This window comes from Lontra canadensis, unplaced genomic scaffold, assembly GCF_010015895.1.
Source record: "Lontra canadensis isolate GAN:19392208 unplaced genomic scaffold, GSC_riverotter_1.0 scaffold171, whole genome shotgun sequence".
NCBI classification, from domain to species: Eukaryota; Metazoa; Chordata; class Mammalia; order Carnivora; family Mustelidae; genus Lontra; species Lontra canadensis.
This window is the reverse complement of record NW_022631165.1, coordinates 879820-890277: the sequence shown is the minus strand read 5'-3', so window position 1 is coordinate 890277 and position 10458 is coordinate 879820. Positions and strand designations below refer to the sequence as shown.

Sequence of the window (10458 nt, the reverse complement as noted above, 5' to 3'; positions counted from 1 at the left end):
GAGAGCCCTCCCTCTCTCTGTGCGGGATCCGCGGACTGGGGAGCAAGAGCTCTCCCAGGCATCCTGTTCCAGGATTCCCCACTGCATCCTGACGCGTGGCTGCTTGAACACCTCCAAGGACGAGGAACTCACTCCCTGTGGGAAGTAGAGCCTGTACCCAGCGCGTAGGAATTAGGGCCCCACGGGCTCTGAGCTCCACATCTTAGGGAACAAACACTGTTTCATGGTCACATCTCAGGCATCCTTTGTCTGTGCCCAGACCCCAGATGCCGTGGAGCTGAGCCTTCCCGGGGGTCTCCTGCCCAACCGCTTGTTACGTGGCCTCTTCCATTGCTGCTCTGATTATAAACCCCACCGTGGTGGAGCTCGGAACACTGACGTTTCCCTTCCCTTTGAAAAATGCCCCCTATTCGCCGTCATGTTTGAGGGCGAGCGTGTAGGGACTGGGACAGCTTATGTCTCCCAAGGTCACCTGACGAAGTCCTTTTAGAAAGCTCACCGGATCGGCCAGGCCCCAGGACAGATCTGTGGGGCTTCCCCCAGGGCCCGCCCTCACGGGGCGTCTGGTGCCCTGCCTTCCCCTGGGAGATGGGGTGCAGGGAGGCAGCGGCCGGTGCCTCAGACCCCTCGACACATCCCCGTGTTTTCAAAGTCCTGGGCTTTGGGAGTCTCCAAGCGGTGTCTGGGTGACAAAAATATCAACGTACACAAATAACTGAAAATGATTGCTCAAAGTGCGCCCGAGGTCCCAAGAGCTCTGCCCACGACCACCAAAATGTCCCCGGAGGATGCGCGGGTAGCAGGCCACGGCGCACCCAGGCGCTGGGATACCACCGGCCAGGAGAAGGAGCGCAGCCAGACCCCCGCTGCCTCGTGGACGCGCCCGAAGGAGGCAGGGCCAAGCCTCCTGGAAACGCATCTTGATGCCCGGGCTGGCCCGGCGCAGCCAGAGAGGGGTCGGGGAGAGACAGGTGATGTGGGCCGTTTCTATTCGGGGGGCTGGGAAAGTTCTGGAACCAGAGACCGGTGGACGGGTCTGTGTGCCGCCGTGTCCACATGCGCTGGCCCGCCCAGCCCACCCCTGGGGCCTCTCCCCGGCCGCCGGTGCTGCGCAGTCGTCCTCCAGAGCTCAGGGCCACACTCTGCAGCCTCATGGCGTCTTCCAAAAAGCCCTTAACGCAGACGTCTCGGAGCCGGTTCTGCAGGACGGAAGGCCTGAGCGGTTATGAAGGGCAAGGGGGTGCGGTGCCCGGCCCCCACCCCCGTGTCCCCTCTCTATGTGGGTGCCCAGAACAGACCACAGACTGTCCGGGAAGGACCCCTCGGGGACAGAGGCTGACGGAGAGACTTCCAACGGGAACAAGGTCAGGGGTCAGGCCACATCGGGTGGGGCACGCACACCGTGTCACTCCATCCTCAAACACCCAAGAGAGAGGAACCGCCCTTATCCGCAGCTCACAGATGGGGAAACTGAGGCATGGTCCAGGCAGTGTCCAGTGCTGCGGTCTAAATCTGCCGCCCACACCACAGACCTCCAAAGCCTCGCATGGCAGACCAGGCCATGGTGCTGGGGACATCCTGGGTGACCGGGCCATGGTGTCTCAAGGCTGCCAAGGCCTGGGCCGAGCCCTGCGGGGGGACACAGCTGCCCAGAGTGGGAGCCCCACGTGGTTCCAGCTTCGGGCTGGGAATACGGTCAATGAGTGGTGTCCTCTCTGGGCGCAGGGTGGACAGGGGAGCCTCATGGTCCTGAGTCCCCACCTTGTGCCCGTGGCCGGGTCGGGGGACAGGCCCAGGGCTGAGCAGGCGTGAGACCCCAGCCTCTGTCGGCCTCCCTCCTGCCAAGTGCAGGGACGTGGCACGGAGCCTTGACTGGCGGGCACTCGGGTTGCAGGCTGCAGCCGCCAACCGCCCCCCGCCCCCAGCATGTCTGCCCCCACCCACATCCTCCTGCCCTCTCCTGCAGCACCCCCCCGACCCATCGCAGGGAAGGGGACCTCCCCAGCTGCCCAGCGCCTCCATTCCTAGAGCCCACGTCCTGGGCCCATCCACACTCCGCGCTGCTGGACCAGGAGGAGGGCGTGTCGCTTCTTCCCTCCTGCCTGGGGGCGGGGGGCAGGCCTCCCTCTTCCCCAGTGGCAGCTGCTGGGATTGGGACCGGCCAGGCTCAGGGTTGAGACGCTTCAGCTCCTCCAGTGACCGAAATGTCCTGTGGGTCCGGGAAGCCCGAGGATGGGTGAGGCCGTCCTCCAGGCCCCAACGATCCCCCTCCCTGCAGGTGGCTTCCCGGAAATGCCAGGGCCTGCATCCTCTCTCCTCTTGCTGGGGTCCCGGGTCTGAGGCTGGCAAGTGGCCTGCCGCCTCCCAAGGCACTGGCCGTGACTCAGTGTCCCTCTGTGTGAGCAGAGAGCAGTGGCCCGGGGGTGTGGACAGGTAGAGGCCCCAGGGAACGCTTGGGGGGCACCGTTCCTCCACCATCCCCTCCCTGCCTCCTCCTGCCTCAGCTAACTCTCCGGATCAGGCCAGGCGTCCACTGGCCCCGTGAGAGGCCATGAGAGGCGCCAACCCCGGGGGCAGGGGTGTGTGAGGAGGTGTCCTCCAGAGAGACCCTGGGAGGAAGGGAGCTCCCCGTCCCCGGGGGTGTGCGAGGATGATCTGGAGGGAGTGCTGGGGGGCCTCAGGACCTCCCTGACCCCATGGCAGGTCCCAAACTGCTGTCTGACCACGGCAGGGGAGAGTGCAGCGGGCGAGCACCTCGGCGTGTCCCTAGACTCAATTTTCTCGGCTCAAATGCATTTTGGCAGCAAATCCAATAAGCCTGCGTATCACTCAGCCGCTGCTTCGAACCCGACACTGGCAATCGGCCTGCCGCGTCGAGCCCAGAGACCCCGCAAGGCTGGGGGGCTAGAGGGGCGGGAGGGGGCCTGGGAGGCGCCGGTCACTCCCAGCACTGGGCACCGCTCCAGCCGCCCCACGCAGCAGACGGTGTGACCCCTCCGCAGAGGAGAAACAGGCCCGGGACCACCGGCCTCGCCACAGGGTGACAAGGGCAGGGCCAGACTCCAACCCAGCCGTCTTCCCGTGGCATGTTCACTTCTGCCTCTGGACAAGGGACGGATCTGCCACTGTCCGGGGTGGGGGGCCCAGTCCCCTGACAGGCACCCAGTCACGCCCTGCGGACCGGCCTTGCTGGGGACCCGGTCATTCCCGAGCACCTGCCTCGGGGACCATATCCTGTCACGTCCCCAGGGTCTCCTGAGTTTGCCCCTGGCCCCGTGTTCAGCAAGCTCCCTGGGTCAGCAGGTTATTGGGGCAGCTCTGGCCTCAGAGGACAGATGCTGTGTGCAAAGCAGGGTCCAAGTAAAAGGTAGGGCCAGGGGTCTCCCCTTTGGCCCTGTCCTGAGTGGGCCCTGTGTGTGCAATGCCGTCAGGAGACACAAAGCACAGAGAGACCCCCCTGACCTCTTGCCCTTGAGGACAGGCTCAGGTCCAGTCTCAGCTGGGGAAATCTGGGGCGACATTTATGAAAGCTCACATTTATGAAGCACTGGCTTTGGGTCAGGTGGCAGACATGCTTGGCCCCAGGGCCCCTGCCAACAGGGCCCAGAGGTCAGGCCCCCAGGAGGGGGCACAGCCAGGCCGAGGCTGATGTACCTGAGGTCTAGGGCTGGTGTGGCCCAAGCTGGGACAGAACAGCATGGTATGTGGAGGGACAGGGGCTGTGGGATGGGGGGGACGTGGGGTGACATAGGTATCCTGCAGGTGCACTGTTGGGGGGCTCCTCTGGGGCTAATGAGGCGTGCGGGGTGTGAAAGGCCATCCAGGCTGCGGATGGGGTGGGAGACAGGCTCCCGAGGGAGAAGAGACCTTCCCCCAGCCACTGTCCCGCCCCCTTCCCAGAACATTTTTGCGGCCAATGCTGCCCTCTGCTGGTGGTATTGGAGATCGCCCCTGGCGCTTCCGTGGCTGGCAGGATGGGGCGGGAGGAGCTGTGCCCTGGGGAAGGGGCCTCCTTCCTGCTCCTGTGGCCTCTGCCATGAGCCTGGCCCTGCGTGGCCTTGGGGACACTGTCGGGATCTGCTTCTACCCGTGTGGAGAAGATGCGGGTGTCTGGGTCCAAGGTATCCCCTGGAGGCTGAATTCAAACCCCTTCAAAGACAGGCTCACCCCCGTGCGTGTCTGGGGGACCTGCTCCCTGGGACGAGTAAGATGGGCAGGGGACAACGGGCTCTGGCGCCAGGCCACCGTCCCGGTGCAATTCTGGGCAGACGCCACATGTGGGCCAGGATGGGTGCTGGGGCTGGGGCCTGCCTGGCCCTTTAAGAGAGCCTCTAGGGGCGGGGGCCAGTTGCCCAGCAACAGAGGGCTTGTGTGTACCTGTCGCTGGGAGACCAGAAGTGTCCTGCTGGGCACAGAGTGGCTGGGACCTGCCCCACTGACCGCTGCCCTGACCACTGACCATCCCTCCCCGGGGGAGCAGGGGCGGGGAGCACCATGGCGCAGACGGACGTGCTCCTGACCAAGGAGCCGGCCCCGCAGACGGTGCCGGCCTGTGAGCTGCCCCGGAAGCTGTACGATGTGGCTCGGAACACGGGCGCCCACACGTCCTCGGGCCTGGCCACCGCCGGCTTCCGCTCGGCCAAGTACCTGGCGGACGAGTGGTTCCAGAACTGCTATGCCCGCTACCACCAAGCCTTTGCCGACCGCGACCAGTCGGAGCGGAAGCGCCACGAGAGCCAGCAGCTGGCGGCGGAGACAGAGGCGCTGGCCCGGCGCTCGCAGGAGGACGCCACCCGCAAGGTGGGCGCGCGGCTGCAGGACACGCACTGCTGGAAGTCGGAGCTGCAGCAGGAGGCGTGCGAGCTGGCCACGGAGACCGACCTGCTGCTGGCCCAGAAGCAGCGGCTGCAGCGCGCCCTGGACGCCACCGCCGTGCCCTTCTCCATCACCACCGACAACTTGCAGCGCCGCGAGCACCGCCAGCACCCCGACCTTGTCCGCGACTTCGTGGAAATGGAGCTGCTGAAGGTGCTGTGGGAGCCGCACGCCCCGCGGCCCTCCCCAGCCTCAGGGAGCGTGGCCTGCACAGGGTGGAGCAGGGGTGGTTCCCCGGGGCGCCCCCACGACACGGGCTGACCCCGGGCGGGCGCACGCAGACTCGTGGAGCCCACGCCCCTCTGCACACACGGGAAATACTCAGAGCACGTAACCCTTGGCACACACGCCCGGGTCCACACCCAGGCACAGTGACACCAGCTCTGTTTGTAGGTTGGGGACCCACAAGTTGCTGGGGCCACAGGGTCAGAGCTCAGGCCACACCGGATGGAGGCGCCAGCCCTGACCCCGGAAGGGTGCCCAGTCTGACCTTCCCAGAGCCCAGTGCTCACAGTGGACACTGGGGGAGGCTCAGCTCCTTGCAAAGTGGGCCCCAGCTTGGACCTGCTGAGTTGGGGACACCATGGCATGGGGACAGGTCCCAATGTAGGGGTTTGAGCAGGTACGGGGGCTGGAGTTGGACCTCACATCCGCTCACCCCATCCCATGTCCAGGGCCGCTGCGCTGCCCCCACCCCAATCATTGCTCATCCTGGGGTGAGGGGAACAGAATTCACACCTGGATGTGTGTCGGGGACATTTGACTAAGGATGGGACACTCCAAGGCCACTGAGGCGAGGTCCATCCACAAGCCTGATGCCCCCCAGCATACACCCCATGGATGGGACAGGGACTGAGCTGAGCCCAGTTGCGGGGGGAACCTGAGGTCTGGGATGCAGGCAGGGCTGGCAAGTTGGGTCCTGTAGGCTCCTGCACTCAGGGGCAGCCTTGTGGCCACCCTTGGGTCCTGGCACCGGCTGGGTAGACCCTTGGGGCATCCTAGCTCATGCAAATTAAGCCTGAGCCTGAGCTCCTAAAGGCCAAGTGCACCGTAGCTCCCCCTCCCTGATGCCTGTGCTGGGAATCCAGGCCCAGCCCAGTATTCAAGTGCTGATGGGTGAGGGTGGGATGGAGGTCACTTTCATACCCCAAGGCTTCCCCACTCCAAGCTCAGCAGGACCTGTCCTTGGGGGAGCAAGCATCAGGGAATGACCCAGGCCATCCTCTGCTCCAAGCACCTCTCAGATCCTGGGGACCTTACTTGTGAACTGCAGGTTGTGGGCATTCCTGGGAGATGCGGGGCACCCTCTGCACTCTCCAGGCTCAGCCCAGAACCTTGAGTCTCCCCTCTCCCAGCCCCAACGCCCTCGTCGGTGTCCCTCCACCTCACCCCCACGCTCAGCTGCTCAATGAGCTTCCAGGGCTCTGGCTGCAGCCCCCTGGGCCCTTAACCAAGAGACACCCACCTCCCCCTCCCTAAGCGTTATTCCACCTTCCCAATGTGAAAACATGAACAATGGTCCAGGTACAGGGAGAGAGACCTGGGGACAGACCCTGGGTTTAGAGCCAGATGGAGGTAAAAGTCCAAATGGGGGTAGGAGACTGTTTGTGCACAGAAAACAGGGCCATCGCAGGAGCAGAAAGGCACATAGTTTCCCCCTTGAAAGGCAAGAGGAGGAGAGAGGGTCTCTCTGAGCCCAGGGCCCTTGCCGGGAGGGCACATGGTTCCCAGGGACCCAGGGGCCCAGGGCGTTGTTGGCCACCCTGCCTGGGGGCAGGCGGCAGGGATGGCCCCTAGAGCCCAGGGGCTGCTGGGTGGGTGCCAGGTGAGTGGGAGCTGGCCCTAGTGCCCCCCCACAAAAAACCCTGCACTCTGCCACACCAAACAGAATATTCCAAAGCCCAGAACAAACCCAGTGAAAAAGAGCGGGGCTCCTCCCTCCGGCCTCCCGGGAAAGAGATAGGGGTCGACTAGCTGGCTGTGGGGCCCAATCAAGTACAGCCAGGGCCAGGTGTTGGCCGAGGCATTGAAGGGGCTGACCATGGGCCCACACCGGCCTGGCCCTCCTCCGATCCTCACCAGGGAGTGGGGTCTTCTTCCCCAGGAAGCCGAGCTTATCCGGAACATTCAGGAGCTCCTCAAAAGGACCATAATGCAGGCCGTGAACCAGATCCGGTGGGTCTCGGTGGTTGCGCGCCTACCCTGTCTCCTCAGGGTGTCTCCTCACCCCTTGGGCTGGCTCTGGGCAGGAAGTTGGGGTGAGCAGGCTGGGAGTCTCAGAGAGGTGGGGGCTTGTCCCGGGTCTCAGCCAGGAGGACGGGGGAGGTAGGGGCAACTGGTGGGGGTGCAGACTCCTGCATGGCCTGGGGGCCTGGGCATCCAGAACCCAGGCCAGCCTTCCAAGGGCCGGGAACATCTTCTCCTGGACGCTGTTGGCCAGGCAGAGCCTGGGTGGCCCGAGGACCCCTGTCCTGGACAGATGAGGTGGACTGGTTCACAGTGGAGAAGGGGGTGTGTGCTTGCTCCTGGGGTGGTACCTTGTGCCCCCTCCACAAACACAGACCCCGCCCGCCCCAGGCTGAACCGAGAGCACAAGGAAACTTGTGAGATGGACTGGTCTGACAAGGTGGAGGCCTACAACATCGACCAGACGTGCGCGCTCTACCACAACCAGAGCACCGAGGTGCAGTTCCACCCGCACTCGGCCAAGTTCGAGGAGAGGTGGGCCACCTCGGCCCCAGCCCCTCCCAGGGAGCCCCCTCCAAACCCTGGTGCCCACCCCGTGCCTATGCTCCTGCGTCCTGTGCTGGGGACCGTCCCCCAGCCCCCCGCCCCTGACGCTCTTGCACGGAGGGCCCTTTGTGCAGCTCTTCTGCCCACAGGCTCGGCGGGCGAGCAAGGAACCCCGCGCAAGCACCCCGGACCCCGCGCAAGCACCCCGCCCCCCCCCCCCCCCCCCCCCGGCTCACCGGGGGCTTAGGGTTACCGGCAGCTCCTCGGGCGGCCGGCAGGGGGCGCGCAGCCACCACGCCGCGGGGCGCGGGGGGCGCTGGGGGCGCGGAGGGCGCGGAGGGCGCGGAGGGCGCGAGGGGGCACAGGGCCGCGGGGCCGCGCTGGGGGTGCTGACTCGTGCGGGCGCAGTGGTCTCGGGACGCAGGGGAGGGCCGGGTCACAGGAGCCGTCGGCAATCCGTGCCCGCCCGCAGCGCCTCCACGCCCGAGACGTGGGCCGGGTTCACCCAGGACAACCTGCACCGCGCAGAGCGGGAGCGCCTGGCCTCGGCCAACCTGCGGGTGCTCGTCGACTGCATCCTGCGGGACACGGCCGAGGACCTGCGGCTGCAGTGCGACGCGGTGAACCTGGCCTTCGAGCGCCGCTGTGAGGAGCTGGAGGACGCGCGCCACAAGCTGGAGAACCACCTGCACAAGGTGAGGCCCCGGCCCCGCCCCGCCCCGCCAGACCACGCCCAGACGCGGCCCCGCCTCACGCCCGGCCCCGCCCCACAAGGCTCCGCCCACCAGACCACGCCCAGGCCCGGCCCCTCCCTGTAGGGCCCCGCCCCTGACCCCCGTCCCGGCCCAGCCCCACCCAGGCCACGACGCGTCCCTCGCCCTACTCCAGCCCCTCCCAGCTACCGCCCCTTCAGGTCCGATCCGCGCCCCTAGGCCCCGCCCCCAGGCCCCACCAGGGCCGGCCCCACCCAGGCCACGTCCCGTCCCTCGTCCCACCCAGACCCCATCAGGCCCCGACCCCGTACCCACCCACCCCCAACCCCCGCTCCTTGTGGACCAGCCCCGCCCCTGGCTTGGTCACAACCTGGCCTGATCGGGCCGTTATCCTCTATCCTGTCCAGCCTGAGGGACCCCAGGCTCCAGGCACCCACTCCTCCCTGGGCCCTCACTAAGCCAATACAAAACCAGGTGACACTGGGGGTGGCTGTCAGGCAAGAGCAAGAGGGAAGGTGGCAGGAGGTGGCCAGGCCTACTAGGGCTCTCTGACCCTGGGCTCTCAGGGTGCCCTTTGCTGCCGCCATGTCTCTCTGGTTCTTCACCAGGGTTGGGGCCCAGTGGCCAGCAGGGTGGGGGCAGGGGGGCGCTCAGGCCAGAGCTGCTGGACAGCAGGCTTTGCAGCCCCACCCTGGCCCTCTGGGTGCCCTTGGTGGGGCCGAGGGGGCCGAACACATCTTCCTGCCTCCATACGTCCCCCCGAGTCCGTGGACAGGGCCGGGGGTGCGGTGGGGGTCACGCTAGCTCCCCCAGGGACTGTCCTGTGTGCAGACGCTGCGGGAGATCACAGACCAGGAGCACAACATAGCCACGCTGAAGCAGGCCATCAAGGACAAGGAGGCGCCCCTGAAGGTGGCTCAGACCCGTCTGTACCAGCGCTCGCACAGGCCCAACGTGGAGCTGTGCCGGGACGCCGCGCAGTTCAGGTGCCCGCCAGGGCTGTGGCTCAGGGGCAGTCCTGAGGACAGGCTTGCCTGTGTCCCCCTCAGCCCGGCCCCCTTGGCCTCTGGGCCCCACAAACACCCTGCCCCCCGCCCACACAACTAGACGCGGATGTGCCTTTCAGGGCACTGAGTGTCACGGACAGCGTGGCACTTCCTGCCTCACCCTGTGCTGTGCAGTCTTGCCGGCAAGGGATCTCAGGGTTTGAGAGGCTGAGCCCCGGAGGCCCCTGGCCTCCATGCCCACACCGCCTCGGGCCCCCCATCCAGACCCCCCGTGGCACGGGTGGCCCCTTGGCCCTGGCTCAAAGCCGAGGCGGGATGGGGTCTCGGGTGTTTCTGCCCTTGTTGGCAGAATCCCCCCGGCATGGCTCCCTCCCTGCCCTCAGCACATACAGGGGACTGGGGCCTTGGGCAGCACCAGGGGTCCGTCCAGCCTGCCTCCAGGCTCCAGGAACACAGGGACCCAGGAGCCTCCATGCTCCGCCAGCATTGCACCTAACTGCGCAGGTGTCCCTGAGCTCAGCCCTACAGAGTGCTGCCCATGTGGGCTCTTCCGGCTGGGCGGGGGCAGGGGTGGCAGCAGAAGTCCCAGCTCAGGCCCAGCGTGGTGGCCCTGTGGGGCTGCGGGCTGAGAGCACACTGCACGCCCTCTCCCACCTGCCACGGGGCTCGTGTGGCATCCTGGCCCGGCCCACTCCACGTGGCTGGCAGGTCTCCCTTTGGACTTTAGGGACCTCCTGTGGCCCCGCAGCTTGGCCTGGGACCCCTCACCAGGGCTCCCAGGCCTTGCCTGTCCCAGCCTGGAGGCCCCAGCTCATGCCTTCCTCCCCGGCCCCCCAGGCTGGTGAGTGAGGTGGAGGAGCTGGACACGTCCCTCGCGGTGCTGAAGGAGAAGCTTCTAGAAGCCGAGCAGTCACTACGCAACCTGGAGGACACGCGCATGCACCTGGAGAAGGACCTGGCTGTCAAGACCAACAGCCTCTTCATCGACCGCCAGAAGTGCATGGCCCACCGTGCCCGCTACCCCACCGTCCTGCAGCTGGCCGGCTACCAGTGACTGGGGCTGGCACCACGGCGGGTGCCTCTGCGGCCTGGCTGGACGTGGTCAGGGACTGTCCCCAGGCCCCCAAATA

General features: G+C 66.4%; 1 protein-coding gene across 2 annotated transcripts; it reads left to right on the top strand.

Annotated features, from left to right (window-relative positions):
- Positions 1 to 4372: 4372 nt before the first annotated feature.
- TEKT4 (tektin 4) lies at positions 4373 to 10458 on the top strand. Of its 2 annotated transcripts, none has more exons than XM_032845948.1 (6): positions 4373 to 4800; positions 6980 to 7050; positions 7453 to 7596; positions 8081 to 8303; positions 9153 to 9307; positions 10166 to 10458. In XM_032845948.1, exons 1-6 carry the CDS (start codon positions 4495 to 4497, stop codon positions 10380 to 10382), a joined length of 1116 nt encoding a protein of 371 aa, XP_032701839.1. In that variant the 5' UTR covers positions 4373 to 4494; the 3' UTR covers positions 10383 to 10458. The 2 variants fall into 2 exon arrangements, with proteins under 2 accessions (XP_032701839.1, XP_032701838.1); XM_032845947.1 differs by having other exon boundaries at positions 4373 to 5028.